Genomic DNA, 19,818 nt, shown 5'->3' with positions numbered 1-19,818 from the left:
ATGGCTGTCTCTTGATTTCAGGGGAGTGAAGCGCAGCTCAGTACTTCAAATACATTTGCAGAAAGGCATTTTGCCTGCTACTTTTGCTTGCTGTGATGTTTCTCTATCCACTGAGCAGGGCCTCAGAGTCTTTCTTCCTATGCAGGTTCAGTACACAGGTGGATGATCCACTAGCAAACCTGGCACTGGAATCACCTAGGACTCAATGATGTAGCCTGGGAAGATGTGTATGGCTAATTGTGTATATTCAATATTTTCGTAATCATAAAATACATTATTTAATAGGCTTACACTAGCATGCACATTTTGGCAGCACACGCACACACATGCACACACACACACACACACACACACACACACACACACACACACACACACACACACACACACACACACACACACACACACAGTCCACCGGAGGAGTAAGCGTCTTGCATGCTGACACAATGGGTCATTCTGCTCATTATGAGAGAGCCCAGTGTGCTAATGAGAGAACAATGGAGGTCTACTGTGCCACTGCCCAGCTAGGCTAACAGAATACACTGCACAGAGCCACTGGCCACGCTAGGCTAACAGAATACACTGCACAGAGCCACTGGCCACACTAGGCTAAGAGAATACACTACACAGAACCACTGGCCACGCAACATGGCTATTCTCCCTCCAGCAGAGTCACTGACAAAGTTATTCTTCATCTTAACCAACCAATAGAGAGCTACTACCAGCGAAACTAACAGTGCTACCTGCTATGCTAATAAAGCTAAGCTAACAGAGCCACAGTTGCGCTATTCTGTCTCTACAAAAAGTATTAGGCCTGTTCTCATAAAGCAATGCTAATGTCATTATTCTAACACAGGCCTACTGTATATGTGCTGTCAGGTATTGAATGAGGCTATGCTAACACTGCTAGATGTCAGTGTTGACAAAGGAGTTAGCAGTGCAGCACTCAATCAATTCAATCAATTCTGCACCGTGGCATCACAGAAGCTTTCGTCCTGAACACGTGTGCTGCAGTGGGTACCTGACCCACTACATGTACATGCCTCCACTCAAGACAAGATGCTATTTCAGTGGTTGCCGTCAATTGCAAATCACTGTAGAGGTGTTTCATATGAACCAGCCATCATGAGTACATTTTGATCGCATCCCTTAAGCATATCTGACACTGTATAATTACACCTCTGAGTGTTCAGTTTGCATCTTCGAGTGGGGAAATAACTACTGCCACAGGCCAGGTTTGTTGCTGGTGAACAAACTAATGAAACACAAATGGCAAAGATGGTGAAGTGAACAGCAGTTGTTGTAACTGGTTATAATGTGTGTGTTATGACAGGGTACACAGTTCAGGGTGGCAGAAGGTATGGTAGTCTGTCTGGAAAAACTGTATCTGTGATGTTGACCAGGCCTACACACATAGATGCACACACAAACCCACACAGATACAGATACACACACACACACACACACACACACACACACACACACACACACACACAGCAGAGCTTGGCAGGTTCGACCAGCCCCACTTACAGGGAAGCAGTGCTTTGAGCAGCCAGTTGAACTCCCATACTGATCATTCATGTTCCAGTACTCTCTGTTCAGTGGTATCTCTGCTGAAGAGCAGTCTCCTTTGGCCTCGGTCAACGCCACTAGCAAAGGCCTGCAAGTCACCACTATGGATAGCAGGTGCTATTGGGTAGCCATGGCAACTGATACTGTATGTGTAGGCCATACTGACTTTATCTTACAGGCCTATGCATGGGGTGCATTATACAGAGACTAGTTTGACTCAAACGATAGACAGTGGCTCATACAAGTCAGAGAAGAGAAACAAGACACAACTCTTCTCCTGCTGACACACAACTACTTGTTTCACGTAGTCTGAAATACCCGACCCGTCTGCTCTTGTGCTAGAGTAGAGACGAAAGACAAATGGAGGAATCATTTAGCATTCTTATTCATTGACAAAGAAAGTCAGTCTTGTGATTGTGTAAGAATTCAGTCCTCTTATGTGTTCCCTCTATGTGTGAGCATGTTAGCTAAAAGGAAACATATAAAGGCTAAGGGCAAACAGCAAGTATGCTTATACTGTACCTATTATATTAAATGGTTAAGTGTCCAGTAGGACATTGTCCATGAAATTTTGGGCGCACACACACACACACACACACACACACACTCCTATTACCTCTGAGAAATAGTCTGAAGGCCATGTAGGTGTATGTCTTGCCAATACTGCTCTTGATGAGGAATGGGGAGATTTGATAATATCCCTCTGAGTCCAATTGGCACACGACTAAACTGAACTATGCTAAACTCTTCCTCTCCTCTTCTCCTCCTCTTCTCCTACGTCTCCTGAACACTTCCTGGCTCCAAAGAACGCTCTTACATGTTGCTATTTTTGCTATTAAAAAAAGCTTGAATCAATGGCTGGGGTGGATCTGGTGAAATTGTTACAGACACTAGTTATAGCCTAACTGGTGGAAAATTATCACCTCAAGGGAAATGACCAAACTTAAACTGTGCACACTGCATATGTTATACAGTTCCTGCTAACTCCAAATCCTAGTGGTATCTTTCTCCACTAGAGGGAGATCAGGAACAATAACTCAAGGGCATTGTCACTGCCTTGACATCACACCACACCACACCACACCGTCAAATCAGTGTTGACCATGTATGACAAGGGATATGACTCGTACAATGATTTAACAACTTGACACAGACTGACACAGATAAGAAGCCATAAACCTCTGAATCCTTAGTTGATGTTGTTTCTGTTTCAAACACCATAATACCATGGAAGTCACTATGAATTCAAAGGCTTTTCATTCCAACTGGCAATATGCAACAGTATATGTATGAGTTTGACAAGAGTGTGTCATAGGTAGTCATCGTATCCTCCAGGACATAACATGACAAATTAACTTGCAGTCGGTGTGGAGGGTGGAGTGAACGGCTGGGAACGGCAGAAAAGAACACTGAATCACCAGCCACAACAACTGATTAGCTCCTGCGAGCCCACCCAAAAAAACTCACTCACTCACACTCTCTCTCTCTCTCTCTATCTCTCTCTCTCTCTCTCTCTCTCTCTCTCGGTGACATAACTACCCGTTCTCACAGACACACCACAGCAGCCTCCCTCTCTGTCACAGCCAATCTCTCCTTCACCCATATATTGTATATCAGTACATACAGGCCCCTTAGCATGGATCCAGTGCTTCAAATGGCTCAAAGTACAAAGTTGTTTCAAATTGCAAAGATTGCTAATACAACACTGAAACGTTGACACAACAAAGCAGGAGGTGAAGTGTGTGTGCGGGAATTTCTTTTGAATGTCAAGGTCAAAGTTGCCTTTAACCACACTAGCTCTAGGACCACATTCTGCAAGATTCAATTCTAAGTGCACTGCTGTTTACCATTTACAGAAATAATGAATTGGTTTTGGCCTTGAACAATTGTAAATGCTGATGATACTGTTGTACACTCCTATAATATAATAATATATGCCATTTAGCTGACGCTTTTATCCAAAGCAACTTACATTGCAGTGAGTGCATACATTTCAGTATATATGGTCCCAGTTGCAATCGAACCCACAACCTAAGCGTTGTTAGCGCCATGCTCTACCAACTGAGCCACAGAGGACCTGTGCTCCTTCAGCTCAGCATGGTTTTGATTCTATTCAAAGATCACTTGGTTCCACACAGTCCTTGGGCATGGACCAGCTCACAGAAGCATGCTCGTATTTAGATGAATTAGTGCGGCAGAAAAAAGACCAGCATAAAAATGTACAGCACAAAAGACCTTGGTTCTCAATGTGTTTCCCCTGAATAAATAAAAGTTGTATCAGGTTGTTACCCTGAAGCCAATCCTAACCTTAAGCATTAGAGCTGACCCTGGATCAGCTTCTACAGTACCTATTCTGATTCCATGTTCCTGCTCAATGGACCAACTTAGCTGGCTGACTCTCTTTCTCTTCCTTTATTCCCTGTCTATTTCTATCAATTTCTTTCTCTCTCTCTCTCTCTCTCTCATATCTGTCTTGGCCAGTGCGTCCACAGTGAAAGTAAGTCATCATGTGTACCCTCGCTACAAGGCTTTGACAGCCAGACTCGTTGATGTGTGAAGGGCCTGTGCACACACACACACACACATTCGCTCTATCGCTGAGGCTTAAGACTCGACCAATGGGAGAGAACCTCGGCAGCACCCGGCCCCTCCCACTTATCCCCTTGGCTACGCAAAGGCTCTTAGGACTATCACTTAAGCCCCCAGGGTGGAGTCTGAGAGAGAGAGAGAGAGAGAGAGAGAGAGAGAGAGAGAGAGAGAGAGAGAGAGAGAGATTTGATCAAGTCAGAGCTTTGCCCAAAATAGCATCCACTCTCCCCATTCAACCCCGTCTTACACCGCCGTCCTCCGCTGACTTGTTTGACCTGCATTCTCAGGGCTAAGAGCAATGGGTGAAATGTTGGATTAAGATGGATTAAAAACACATTGAGACACGCATGCACGTAGCACGCTAGCATGCTAGCACGGATGCAAACTCATGCGCACACACACAAACACACACACACACACCCTTCCCTCTCGCTGTTCTGACCCCAGTTTATCACACACTGGCAGCTCTGACAGTTGTACAGTGTCACACATGAACCTGTACTGCCTCACAGCAGCACTTGAGGCAAACCACAGTGACATGCCTCTGAAGCTAAGCAGGGGCATGCCTGGTCAGAGCCTAGATGGGAGGCTGAACAGTTCACATAAGGTACACATATCCAGTCAATTTCACAGGTGCTTGCAAGGCACAGAGGATAATATCATATCAAATACAATGAAGCTACTGTACACTAGACGCCTGCTAGAGCTCAATAAAGCAACAATATGACCACTTCAAGCCTGCTGAAGACCCAATAAAAGTTCAAATAGAAACAATCTGTGGACTCATCTGGGGGAGTCTATCTACTGGGTATTTATCCATTGGTTAGAGAGCAGGTTGATCCAATACCCCAAGTATAGTGGCATTGCAACCAGTCCCCATATGAATTACACAAGGATTCCAATAGATGAACATTTACATTTAAGTCTATTAGCCGACGCTTTTATCCAAAGCGACTTACAATAAGAACATCTGTCTAAGTAATTGAATCAGCTTGTTACGGCCGCGCCGACACCCGCCCGTATATGTCTCTTGTTATGCTGTCAAGCAGGCTGGGCGCTTACAATATTCCGAGGCTCCGCCCACTCCGTCGGTATCGCCAGCTCGGAACCGGATTGGATACATCGCAACCAGCGCGCTTATCAGGTCCCAGCGCGGGCCGTATAAAAAGTCGGGCCAGCTTGTCAGTCGGCGGGCTGTGTGTGTGTTTGAACAGTTCCCGCGAGAGACTTGTGTAGAACGATAGACTTTGTAGAAACTTGTTAGAACGCTAGATTTTTGTAGAGACCTGTTAGAAAGATATACTTTGTGTTGTGATACTGTGCATAGCGCAATTGATTATTATTTGTTATGGTTACCGAAAATTGGGCCAAGTTTAGTTTTGTTGTACTGATTTTGCACCACACGTAGTGGATTATTTTGTTTAGACGCTCCAGGAGTAGAGGTGGCTGTTCTTGACTGTATTTAAGTTTTGTCCGCTGCTTTAGGCCAGTGAGGTTTTGTTCTCGTTTTGGTTTTAATTAGATAATGAACGTTTAGGTTTGGCTCGCTGTTTATGAGCTCTCTTTTGGTTATATTTGGTTATTTGAGTTGAACAGCCCCTACCAGTCCTTTTTTCTATTGTAATAGCCACTGATTCTGTATGGCCCTTGTTAGCTTTATAAAACGATTTAAGTTCCTTGTTAATAAAATAACTATAATTTACCAAATCCATCTGGTTTTATGTTGCTTCCCTTTCCCCTAGCGAGCCGGGTTGTAACATAAGTGGGGGCTCGTCCGGGATTTATCTGTTAAAGGATGCCCATAGCCTAAAAAGCTATTGACAACTGGGAGGTTGGATTGTTTTTAGAATAATAAAATAGGGTATTGTGTGTGCTTGTAGTACCCCTTGAACATGGCACTGTTTAACGTTGACACATTCCTGGCTAATCCCACTCTTGGGCAGATTGATAGCTGCCGTAAAGATGATTTAGCACAGATCGCACATCACTTCAGTCTGGTTTATCCTAACAGGATAATTAAGAAAGCAGAGCTTAAGGCTCTGGTAATAGGCGAATTGGTGGAGAGAGAAGTTATCGTGTTGTCGCAGTCCGAGTCCGCTGTGCTGTATGGTAGCAGTGGCAGGTGATCCTCACAGTGCTCAGGCAAGTGCGGAAGTGGAGGGTGAGACAGATGAGCGGGTGAAAACTCAGTTTACGCTGCATTGCTACGATCCCTCGCCTTTTGCCAGCACTGGGTCCAAAGACGGGGCTTGGCTAAATCGAGGCTGACACAAGCTGTGAGAATTCGTCAGCTGGAACTCGAGTCCCAGAGTGCGGCGCAGGCAGTCCTCCTTCCACCACTTCACGCCATAAAACTTTTGAGATAAGCAAGCACATTGCTTTAGTGCCAAAGTTTAAGGAAACAGAGGTGGACTCCTATTTTGGTGCGTTTGAGTGCATTGCTTCAGCGCTGCAGTGGCCGGCTGAAGTGTGGGCACTTTTATTGCAATGCAAAATTCATGGCAAAGCCCAAGAAGCAGTTGCTTCCCTCCCTATAGCGGATAGTTTAAATTATGACAATGTGAAAACCGCGATCCTACGCGTTTACGAATTGGTCCCTGAAGCCTATAGACAGAGGTTTAGAAATCTTAAAAAAAGCCCCAAACCAGACTTATGGTGAGTTCGCAAGGGAAAAGGGAACCATGTTTGACAAATGGAGCACAACCTGCAAGGCAAATGATTTTACTTCGTTGCGGGAGTTCATTCTGTTAGAAGAATTCAAAAAGAGTTTGCCCGATCGCCTTGTAGTTTACTTAAATGAACAAAAAGTAAGTTCACTCTCCTCTGCTGCGGTACTGGCCGACTGTAACAAGGTCCTTGGACACAGAGGCAAACGCAGCGTTCACAGTAAGGGAAGTACTTTCCCGTTTATTCATGCACAGTGGGTTTAAGTGTCTCTTGGCTTTCCAGCCTCCTTAGCCTACGGTCAGCGACTTTCCAGTCGGCGTTCTCTCTCCTGTCAGCGTGCCCGTCTCGCCGTTTCCAGCTCAGCTCTCCTACTGAAATGGCAGAAGCGCACACATCTTAAACATTCGCCGGCGAGACTTCATTTGCAGCAGGTGTGCAACAAAGTCTCGCCGACACAACCCCGGCCACGGCCTGTAGCTCCCTCTACAGGCCGAACGCTGCATGTCCCCCCCCACACCGACAAGTATGTGCTAACTCACAGGACTGTGTTTCCGTCAGTCTCTGCTGAGAAGCCTCGTCATACTCTGGCGGTGCACATTCCTTTAAGTCACAAAATCTCAAGAAAGAGGAAAGAGAGTGTTTTTATTGTCACAAATCTGGTCACATAATTGCTAACTGTTTGACTCTTAGACAGAAAGAGCAACAGCCTTCTCCAAGGGGCCCGTATCCGAAAAGTGTCGGATTAATTAAAAGTGAACCATGTTTTGACACTGAGACTAGTGTTGCGGAAGTTGATGCATGTTTTGAACCGTTCACATTTGAGGGGTTAGTATCATTGACAGGCGAGACTGGTGATCAGCGCCCGGTGTGTATTTTACGAGACACGGGTTGCTCGCAATCGGTAATGGTCGCCGATGCGTTGCCCTTCACAGAGCAGTCTGCATGCGGGTATGGAGCTGTGTTGCGTGGCCTTGAAATGGGTTACGTCCCTCGGCCAGTACATCGCATACATGTACGATCGAAACTGATCACAGGTTTCTTCCCTGTCGCTGTTTGTCCTGCGTTGCCAATTAGAGGTATTGCCTTTTTAATGGGTAACGACATAGCTGGCGGTAAAGTGACTCCTACACTGGAAGTGTTGGATTTCCCTCAGTGCCCGGAGTCAGGTAAAGTTGGACAGTCTCACTCTGAGTTGTTCCCTGCGTGCGCAGTCACTCGCGCACAGTCAATCAGAGATAAGGAGAGGGATGAGGATATTTCTCTCTTTGACAGTGTGCTTGCGCAGACCTTTTCAGGAGAGGGTGGGACGGAGGTCGCAACCACATCCTCTAATGAAGGTGCCGCCGAGCTAGTGCGCCCAACCAGCCCAGAGACGCCACCTTCTGATACCCTGTCGCTCCCAGTGACCCGCGAACGCCTGTGCGCTGCTCAGAGAGCTGATCCGACGCTGGCTAAGTGTTTCTCCAATGTGGTGAGTGCTGACACAGTAAAAGAGGAGAAGGTAGCCTACTTACTCCATAACGATGTTCTGGTGCGTAAGTGGTCGCCTCCCCTAGCGGACAATTGTCTATCAGGTAGTTGTTCCTTCTGTGTATCGTCACCATGTTTTGTCGGTAGCTCATGAAAGCCAGTGGTCAGGACATTTAGGGATAACCAAAACTTATCAGCTCATCCTTAGGCACTTCTTTTGGCCAGGGTTAAAGGCTGATGTAGCTAAGCATTGCCGCTTTTGTCATGTATGCCAGCTGGCAGGTAAACCAAACCAAACCATTCCTCCGGCCCCATTGCATCCTATACCTGCAATAGGAGAGCCGTTCGAACGGGTGATAGTTGATTGTGTTGGTCCCTTGCCCAGAACAAAAAGTGGAAATCAATATTTACTCACCATTATGTGCGATGCCACTCGTTTTCCCGAAGCTGTCCCGGTGCGTAACATCACTGTCAGTTTGGTAGTGAAAGCGCTAAACAAGTTATTTTCCACATTTGGCCTGCCCCGTGTGATCCAAACAGATCAGGGCACAAATTTTACGTCCAAGCTTTTTAATCAGGCATTCAAAATTGTAGGTGTACGGCATAAATTTTTGAGTGCATACCATCCTGAGTCTCAGGGTGCGTTAGAACGGTGGCATCAGACCTTAAAGACTATGCTCCGCAAATACTGCCTGGAAACTGAAAAAAGTTGGGACGAGGGAGTTCCATTCATGTTATTTGCAGCCCGTGAAGCCGTCCAGGAATCATTAGGATTCAGCCCCGCAGAGCTTGTCTTTGGCCACACGCCCCGTGGTCCACTGAAGTCATTACAGGAGAAATGTTTATCGTCTGAATCTTCCGCCGAGCGGAATGTGTTGGACTTTGTCAGTCAGTTTCGTGAGCGCTTGCATAAGGCCAATGTCATTGCAAGAGAAGTTCTTGCCAGTTCACAAACGGCGATGAAGCGTCGTTACGACCGCTCCGCCATCGTCAGACAGTTTCAGGTCGATGACAAGGTTTTAGCCTTACTGCCTATCCCCGGGTCTGCTCTTTCGGCAAAATTCTCAGGCCCATATGACATCCGTGAGTGTCTTAGTGACACTGATTATGTCATCAGCACTCCCGAGAGAAGGAGAAGTACTCGCGTATGCCATTTCAACATGCTAAAACAGTACTACTCTAGAGAAGTGTCCGGAAAGAGTAGCGAGACATGCAAACCTGTCCAAAACCCTGTTGCCCCTGGCAGCTGTGCATTAATTGTGGCCGAGACTCCTAATATGTCCGATGAGGATTTGGTGGCGCGTCATTCCTCAAATCAGAATATTCGCTTGATAAACTCAGAAATGCTGACAGTGTTGCCGTCTCAGTTAATTAATTTATCACTTGAGCAGCAACGTGAGGTAACAGAGATAGTAGGCCGTTTTCTCTGTCTATTCGGTGATGTTCGTGGGCCAAGTGGGCCAAGGGCAAGTGCTCCCTGTAGAGGCCAAGGTCACTGCCATATCAGAGTGTCCCATTCCCCCCACTAGGAGAGTGCTTCGCAGGTTCCTAGGCATGGCAGGTTACTTCCTGTGCTGCTGCTCCCGACCTCTCCAGGCCCTTTAAGATAGAGGTTGATGCTAGCGCTGTTGGAGCTGGGGCTGTGCTCTTGCAAGAGGGTGTAGGTGGAGTTGACCACCCACTATGCTATTTTTCGCGGAAATTCAACAAGCACCAAATTGGATACTCAACCATTGAGAAGGAGACCCTTGCGTTGTTGTTGGCACTGCAACAGTTTGATGTATATGTCGGGTCAAGTCCCTTACCCGTTGTAGTTTTTACAGACCATAACCCTCTGGTCTTTCTATCCAGAATGTACAATCACAACCAGCGACTCATGCGATGGGCGCTGATTGTGCAGGATTATCATTTAGACATTCGCCACAAAAAGGGTACAGACAATGTGTTAGCAGATGCCCTATCTAGAGTATAGATGTGTTTTTTTTAGTTTTTTTTATTCTGTGTACAATAAACAGTATATATGTATTTGTTATGGAGTTGTGTCTTAAGAGGGAGGGTGTTACGGCCGCGCCGACACCCGCCCGTATATGTCTCTTGTTATGCTGTCAAGCAGGCTGGGCGCTACAATATTCCGAGGCTCCGCCCACTCCGTCGGTATCGCCAGCGCGGATCCGGATTGGATACATCGCAACCAGCGCACCTATCGGGTCCCAGCGCGGGCCGTATAAAAAGTCGGGCCAGCTTGTCAGTCGGCAGGCTGTATGTGTGTTTGAACAGTTCCCGTGAGAGACTTGTGTAGAACGCTAGATTTTTGTAGAGACCTGTTAGAAAGATATACTTTGTGTTGTGATACTGTGCATAGCGCAATCGATTATTATTTGAACGTTTAGGTTTGGCTCGCTGTTTATGAGCTCTCTTTTGGTTATATTTGGTTACAGCCCCTACCGGTCCTTTTTTCTATTGTAGTAGCCACTGATTCTGTATGACCCTTGTTACCTTTATAAAACGATTTAAGTTCCTTGTTATTAAAATAACTATAATTTACCAAATCCATCTGGTTTTATGTTGCTTCCCTTTCCCCTAGCGAGCCGGGTTGTAACACAGCTATACAATAGTCATCGTAAGTAAAACCTTTGATAAGAACAAGTGCCATCGGCAGTCACAGTGCTAGAAAAAGGAAGAAAGCAAGTGTCAAGTTAACCAACATCCAGAGCCCAATTCCATACTCCAAACTGTTCCCTTATCCTTACCCCTAGGCCCTTGATGGTCATCCTACAGTAGCCTGGAACAACAATGACTGAAATTGACACTGGTGGGAGTGAACTTAGTGAGTAAAGTATTTGTCATTATTTGATTGTAGTAAATCACAGGCTTGGCTCAGAATCCCAAAACATGTGGTTTGCAAACACTGGAGGTGGGTTGGTGGAGGGGAGGGGGGCTGTGGGAGATGATTGACGTGAGGTAAAGCTAATGCCCACGTGCTGGGAGTTTTTACTGATCTTTGTACGCTGAAGTTTGACGCATCGGTCCACCAGACCATCCAAGCATATTGGGCAGAAGTGTTTAGGATGGAAATAATGAGAATCACTGTAGCAAGTTCAAAATTAATGTCAAATCACAACTCCCTCATTAAAACCCTCTCGGCTTGCCCCTCTGTTAGAATAAAGGTTCATATGCAAGGACTTCATCGCACGTGATAAGGAAAGAAAAATGGGACCGTATGGTCAAATAAGTACAGGCCGTAGCAAAGAGTCAGTGAGCTACTGTTTTATTTCCTTCCAACTGCTAGCACAGTACGTAGAGCCGAGGATTTTGTGTGTGTGTGTGTGTGTGTGTGTGTGTGTGTGTGTGTTGTATGCGTGTGCATGGAGGGGGAGCACAATCAGTCCAGTATTGATTGGTGCCTGTACTCTGTGATGCTTCAGCGCGTGTAAAGGACGGGTCAAAACCACTCATTCATTTCAAGGACCACTGTGCCAAGGTAATGGCCCACAGGACTGCCGTCTCATCCAGGGTTGCCCCTCTACACTGAGAGACCAATAGATTACAAACCACATTGTTATATCTGGTGTGGCGATGTCGTTGGTGCAGTGACCTACACTCATTCAAACTATGTCACACCTGTCCTTGACACCTGAAGACTAGCATTAGCTACCAAAGCTAACACCTAGGGCTTCAGCTCAGTGTGCTCAGGCAGTCCTAAGACTCTTTGGAGGCTCAGGTCTTCTGCCCACAAATGGAGGGAAAAGCTGAACATCAGAGAGCGGTAATTACAAGGTGGACGGTCATATTCAATAGATAGACTATTTTTTTTGGTGCCGAAAAGATCATGAAAGCGAACGTGTCGAGAAAGAGAGAGAGAAAGAGACAAATGGTGGTGGTGTTGCAGTAGAATCCACGTTTTAATCAAATACCGATTCCAAGTTGCATGAAAAAGTGGTATTAAATGTGTTGAACAGCAAAAGTCCTTGGCACTAACCCTTTCAAACGAGTTCCACAGAGAAATGGAGTCAATTACCTGGTGTTTATTAAGGAGGGAATATGAAACAGTGAGCTCGTTGAGAGTATGATGAGGAATGATGTGGAAGATGATGCTATTAGCGAGGTAATTGGTCAGCTCACGCTGGTAATACTGTGAATCGTTTACAGCTCAGAAAGACATCCAAATGCCTATAACTCTGCATACACATATACATATATAAACCTACACAACATAAGAAACAATGGAGTCTTGGTGCTACGACTGTATTCTTGCAAAACAAGACAAAAAATATTATCTGACTGTTCCAGAAAGAACAGCATAACAGAACATAACAGCAGTAGATATGCATAACAGATACATAACAGCAGTAGATGTGCTGTTGTTCTGTCTGTGACAGACTCTCTCCACTACTCCACACGTGTTAGTTACAACATGCTCATCCCTAGCAACTCCAGGGTTACAGCCAAGACCGACGGCCATTCCATTGGCTAGAACGGAGGAATGGAGAATGTTTTTTTCAATGGCTTACATTATTATAGCTACAACGTGCCATATCTGTGTGTTACACAGAGTTTTGCTATTGGCTTCAGGCAGGCTTTTCACACTGCTTGTCCTTGGCCATTTCAACTAGCTACCTTCTATGGTTTATCTTCTCCCATCGTGTCACACTCTCCTCACAGGGGTGGCAGATAGGAGATAGGAGGCCATCTTAACTTCTGATGAAATCAAAGGAGGGCTCTCAAGAGTCCTTAGGAGAAGCGATTGGTTTGACATTCTCAATGAATGCCGCTTTGTTGACATGAGGAGATTGCGTAGAACCATTTAACCTTCTCAATTCCTTTGCATATCTGAAAGCAATGGGGTTATGTTAGAGCTGCTTTCTAGGACAATACCACTGGATAAATAAAATGGACATTACTCCCATGGTAACTCGGTTGCTCCCAACCAGATGTAAGAGTGCATTAATATGCATAAGGGTCGTTTGGGGGTGGTTTTGATATAAATAATTGAATGCCACTAAGCCAAATCTATGGCAGCTTCACTTTTGCTGAGTAAAATGTCCCCTTTGCCTAATCATACACAGTTCTCCTGTGTGCAGCTCAGATTTAAAGCTTTTTAATGTTGTTCATTAGCTATCCCTCAAGACTGCTGCAGAGGACCCAACACATGATGGTGTGTGTGTGTGTGTGTGTGTGTGTGTGTGTGTGTGTGTGTGTGGGTCTGTCTGTCTATTTTGCTATGTTAGTCTACACACATCCACTGGCCAGTCTCTACTCTTGATCCGGTTTTTGCGTCACTTCATTGTTCAGTTCCAGTATTACAACGCAAAGACAGGAGACTGTGTACAAAGTTAGAACCACACAGAGACACAGAAGGAGTAGAGAAATGGAGCCCTTGGAAAGCAAGTGAGCAGAGGAGGAGAGAAGAGAGGGTGAGCGGCGTGGGAGAGGGATAGGTGAAGAGCACAGGGCCACAGTGGGAGTGACTCACACAACCACCATTTTCTCTCCCAACTTTATTCATACACTCTCCTGTGACATCAAACAAGTCAACTTGTTTCCATCAAGCAAGGTTTGACCTACTGTATGTATTACCCCTCCATTTCTGACGATATCATTTAGGATTACTGTGAGTTGCTTTAAATAAGAACATCAGCCAAATATATTTTTCAAAGGCACTCATGTATACAGAAATAAACCTATGTTTTTTTTCTTTACATACACTGCAATGCAGGATCTCAATGGTATAGCAGAATATACAGAATATACTGTACTATATACTGTAGCTAGCAAACAAGAGGACATTATCAGATGGCAAAGTGAAACCAAAACCTCTCCTACAGCATGTATGCAAGTCATTATACAGTCAGACTTTTTCAAAGGCACTTAAAGACTGTTTTGCCCTCAAAGCAGTTCAAGTGTACTCCAGCCTTATAATTTCAAAGTTACATTCTGGGTAAAAGCCATTTTACCAAACAATCAAGATTGCTCATTCGAGCATGGGCCACTCTCTGTAAAAACTACTGTGTATATTCAACAATTTAGTCCCAATTTCTGCAATATGGAAAACAAACAAGAGCAGACAGAATATTGTCATCAATATGCTCCCTTTAAGAGGACGCTGTAAAGAAGGAAGAAATATGAACACTGTACGTTGCTATGACTGCGTGACCGTTGTTACATATTAAACAATTCTACTGCATATCGTTCCAAAAAATGGATATGAACACATACAAAACTAAATGCATGCAGACAGACCCAAAGTCAAATTGACAAACAGTTTGGCTGGAACTGAAATAGCACCAGACATTTGAAGAACCGCATTATTCCGCATTGATATCATATTCTCAGAAAATGGCTATGGTTATAGATATTACTGATTGTAATCTGCTTGGCAAAAGCCTTTAGACGTCACTTAACAGAGCACCAATGGCATTTCATTAAGGCAATGGTGGTCTGACACAAAGAGACAACAAATAAGACCACTAATAAATACGACCATTCAAGGATTGATTTACTTATGTAATCACCAGGGGAGTATCCACGGTTGCCATGTGCAACTAGACAATGACGGACAGCTTAGGCTTGAATGATGCCTCAAAGTCATGAAACATCATGTGATCTTTCGGATGATACCTGTCATCAACATTCCTGACAGTTAATGTGTGTGTGTGCGTGCATGTATGTATGTATGTATGTGTGCGTGCGTGCGAGTAACTTTGCATATCAACAGCTGAATTACTGAGTGCATACATGTCTTCATAGCATCATGCATAAACAGACTTCTGCACTGTCAGCTGTATGGACTCACAGGAACAGCGGCCTCATACACCAATAAGCGCCTAGACACATGAATACATAGATAGCTCCCAGATCAATACACTGGATGACTCAGTTTCCATTGAACACAGACGCTGCCATTAGACCCGGCCCCTACTGGCCTGACCCAATGCCTCTCCATATTCACTTCCCTGGATTGGTGTCAGCAAGCCATAAACAGGGTAGGTTCACGTTGGATCTGAAAGTGCCTTATTACCAAAAGTCCAATATCAACTCCATATTGTACAGTTTGTCCACCTAACCAAACAAACATGGATTGTTAATCCATGTCATGTATGTCCGTTAATGTCATACATTTCAGAAATGATATGTCTGACACTAGCCTATTTCAGTCACCCCCTACAGACATAAAACAACCTGTCTTCACACCTAGCCAAAGAAAACCCTACAGAAGGAGTGACATTGAGCATACAGAGTAGAGAGAGGAGGGGGGGGGGGGCAGAGAGAAAGCATCTCAACACTGATACACACACTATAAAAGTATCTATTTGGCCCAACAGTCCAAAACAATCCTCCCTTTGTTTTAACCGACAACTCCTCGTCAGGCGAGAGAAAGGCTGGCCTTGTGTCGCTCGCTACATCTGCTAAATGACAGACAGACAGAGAGACACGCACGCACACACACACACACACACATGCACGCACACACACACACACACGCACGCACGCACACACACACATACGCACACACACGCACAGCCACTCCCCCAAAGCAAAACAAACATTTTCCCCAACACCCTCTCCGCCCTCTCCAGCACAGCGCTAGCTAACCAGCCAGTCCATTATTTGGGGTGCCATGCTAAGGAGGGAAACGTTATTATCACGTGGGGCCAGTGCTAATTACGTAAGCTGAGGGGGGTGAATTATGGATGAGGAGTCTATTTTGGAGACACCCCCCTTTGGAGACACAGAACAATACGCAGTGTAATGACATAAATATCACCCCCGTCAAGCTCTCTGGCTCAGCAGCAGCGTAAACACACCTCTTTTTTCCTACCAGAAACCATAGAATGTGATTCACATTCATTCACATAGCCACAGACCCTCAGTCACCATCATACTAAGCATGAAACAGGTTGAATCATGGATACATAATAACACATAACATTCCAACAAATCCGAATCCAGGTCAGGTTTTTTTTTTTTTTTTTTTTTTCACGGTAACATTTCACACATACCATCCTCCTTTTTAGGATGCATTTTGTCCTCCTTTCGTAGAGCCGAGTGGGGGACAGGAAGGACAGAATCTCGCTTGGTGGTGGTGGTGGTGGTGGTGGTGGTGAAGAGACTGGGAGGGAGATGCTTGCTTGCCCTGTTCTCTTGCCTCTCCCTAGCAGCACTGACTACCGCAGCCAGGTAGGAGCAGGCATACACACGCACGCACACAGACACACACACGCACGCACGCACACACGCACACGCACACACACACAGACAGACACACGCGGCTGAGCACACCACCGCACGCACGCACGCACGCACAGACACACATGCACACACACACGCAAGTGCCGCACTTGCAAACAGGTCCAGACCCTTTCAGAGAACAAGGCTATGGCCAACAAGACAGCAGGCCAGAGGTAAGTCCTGGTACCGTAAGATGGACTGTGATGTCCTGTACTGCAGGAGACAGCTGTCGGCAAGGCTAGCAGGAAGCATGCATCTCTACACACAACCACTGCTACCAGTAGCACATCGGAAGATGAGCTAGGACAGACACCAGTCATGGAGGCAGCCGAACACACACACACACACACACACACACACACACACACACACACTAGATGCAGGCTAACATCCAGAGGTATAACACAGCCGTCATAATCTATTGTCCATGGTTGAGAGATGGATGGATGGATGGATGGATGGATGGAGGAATGGAGGGATGGACGGATGGAGGGATTGCTCACCGGTTTCCTTCCTCCTTTCTCTCCTCCTTCAGCGCATTATTATCCTGGCTGGCGTGTACGGCGAACGAGCCGGCAACGAAACAACGGAGCTACATCCCCTCCTCTCCTCTTCTCTCTCTCTCCCCGACGCCTCTCCTCTTCTCCCGGTGATTTATTTAATTATTTCCTCCCTCCCTCCCTCTCTCTCCCTCTCTCTCTCTGCCTGCCTTCCCTCCCCTCCCTCCCTCCCTATCTCTCTCCTTCTCTCCCTCCCTGTAGCACGGTTGCTACAGCTGTCAGTGTTGCCCTTTTCTTTTTCTTTTTTTTTCTCTTCTCTCTAGCTATATATTCTCTCCGTTTCCGTGTCTCTCCGCCGCCTCTCTCCTGCGATGCCCGCTTCTGTTTTGATTGAGTGCTAGTGTACAGACAAAGGGAGGGAGTGTCTCCAGCATTAAGAACAGATATCTTACGGTACGGTGCTCTTTCTTTCTCTCTGTCTCTGTCTCTGTCTCTGTCTCTATCTCCCTCCCTCCCTCCCTCCCTCTCTCTCTCTCTCTCTCTCTCTCTCTCTCTCTCTCTCTCTCTCTCCCCCCCTCCTTCTCTCTCTCTCTCTCTCACTCTCTCCCTCCCTCCCTCCCTCCCTCCCTCTATGACATCCTCTCCTGGTGTAGCCAGGCACACGGGTGTAGCAGTAGCGGTAGCGGTTGCCGCGTCCCTGGGGAGACAGAGGCAGTGGCACACAGCTGAGGCTGCAGGAAAACCTGGAGTGGATGTGTCGCGGAAGAGGAGGAGGAGGAGGCGGGGGGTGGGGGTGGGGGGGGGGCGCGGGGGGCAGGGGGGTGAAAGCCCGGATGAGCTCAGACGGAGGCTACACAGCACCAGGCTCACCCCCCTGCCCCCCGCGCCCCCTCCTCGTTCTCCTCGTCCTGCTCTCTCTCCCCCCCCCCCCCCCCCCCTCCCTCCCTCCTTCCCCTCATCCCACACAGAGGGGGGTCTGTTCACACTCACAGCCCGAGCAGAGACGCTCGGCTAAAGCCTCAGCCTGTCACACACACACTGACATAGAAAAACACACACACACACACACACACACACACACACACACACACACACACACACACACATCCTGACAAGCCCAGGTCAGAAAGCAAGCAGGCTGCATTTTGGGGAGAAAGCCTTGTCTTTTGTTGTGAGTTGTGCCTTTGATGTGAGTTGTGCCTTTTACATGCTAACATGCTAAGCTACATAGCAAGGCCAGTGTGTCAATAGGGGGTTCATTAGGCTAGGCCTACTGCTGAGGTTGAACATCAATGGTGTCATTTTCACAACTTTCAATTGTCTGTGTGTAAACTTCTGCATCTACCGATTCAAGACAAACTATTCTGACGGTTTCTGAGGTGATGTCCAGTCAGTGTATCCATCACTGGTTACTGTAAAATACATGCACGCACAGCATCTGTGTGTGGGTGTGTGTGTGTGTGTGTGTGTGTGTGTGTGTGTGTGTGTGTGTGTGTGTGTGTGTGTGTGTGTGTGTGTGTGTGTGTGTGTGTGTGTGTGTGGGTGTGTGTGTGTGTACTACTATTCTGGTATTTGGCTTTTGGACTACAGAGGTAAAAGGGTTATGAATAAATGTTACAGTGTGTGTAGCTGTTGGTAAAATAGCAGGGGGGTTAGAATGGATAGAATGTGGAGTGGTTTCCTAACCTAGAAACAGTTGGATTGATGTACTCATCCATAAACATCCACCATAATACATATTCAAATACGTTTTTGATGAACATGCATCCGAGAGAAAATGCAATCGTTTCCTTGTAATTTTATTTTATTTTTATTTTTATTTTAAAACAGTGACCAAGGTCAAAGTAATGAGTATGACAAACCCAATTTGAATTTGAGTTTGGACACAATTTGCAGTTTTGAGGAGAAAAAAGCCCGGTTGTAATCCCTTGGGATTGCATAATGAGGGGCTCTAGTATTTCCGAGACAAATTCCCAAATGTGGCAAATGTCCGGAAATATATGACGACCCCACCCAGACAAGGAACTTAATTACATTTACTGAAGATAAAAAAGCCCATGAGATTCCTATAAAAGTTAATATGAGACCTTCATCACAGACTAGCCCACTAACTGCCAAAGAATTCCGGAACACTCACCACCTACAGTAGAGTGCCAAGTGTTTTATGTGGTATTTACCTAGCAAGAATACTTTGATTGGCTACAAAATTAAGCATCATCATTTATGCATTTTTAGTGAATAAAGTCGCTCTTGGCACTCTAGAATGTTGACAATTTGGGCGACTTTATTCACCCTTGCCACTGAATGAGTTAAGCTGCAGTGCTCAATTGAGGGTGTCCAACTTGAAAGCATTTTCAATGGTTTGGACTGCGTCCCAAAGGAAAACAAAGACATCACCAATGAAGGAAAACTGAGGAAAATTCTAATAAATACTAAAATACTAATCATCTAATACTAGAGAAGAATCTTCTGAAACACCACACACACACAAACACACACAAGAAATGAACTAGGACAAAGACACACACCCTCAGACACACTGGACGCACATTGGATATGTGCAAACTTTGTGTAAGTGTTAGGACTTTCGCCTGTCGCAAGTATTATATAATTGTTATGATATAATTGTTACACTAGTTTTGGATATGTGTGTGCTACACCACAGTCTCAGACCATCACATGCAACATGAGCTGACTTCACTTAAATAAGGCCTTCCTCCTCCTCCTCCTCCTCTCCTCTGCTGCTGCGGCACATTTCCCCACCCTTCTCCTGTAGGGACGTGTGGACTTT

The 19,818-nt window shown here is 45.9% G+C and overlaps 1 protein-coding gene across 2 annotated transcripts in view; it reads right to left on the bottom strand.

The window, feature by feature from the left end:
• Nucleotides 1–17,205, bottom strand: part of prkcz (protein kinase C, zeta) — a 76,147-nt gene extending 58,942 nt beyond the window's left edge. For both annotated transcript variants that reach the window (XR_014554351.1, XM_083675051.1), the window contains exon 1: nt 16,299–17,205. Coding sequence is in view for 1 of the 2 variants with exons in the window: in XM_083675051.1 (XP_083531177.1) it covers nt 16,299–16,320 (22 nt within the window). In the remaining variant the exon portion in view is untranslated. The remainder of the gene's footprint in view (nt 1–16,298) is intronic.
• Between the last annotated feature and the right edge of the window lie 2,613 nt (nt 17,206–19,818).

Source organism: Argentina silus (assembly GCF_951799395.1).
Source record: "Argentina silus genome assembly, chromosome: 8".
Lineage (NCBI taxonomy): Eukaryota > Metazoa > Chordata > Actinopteri > Argentiniformes > Argentinidae > Argentina > Argentina silus.
This window is presented reverse-complemented; position numbering and strand designations above follow the sequence as displayed.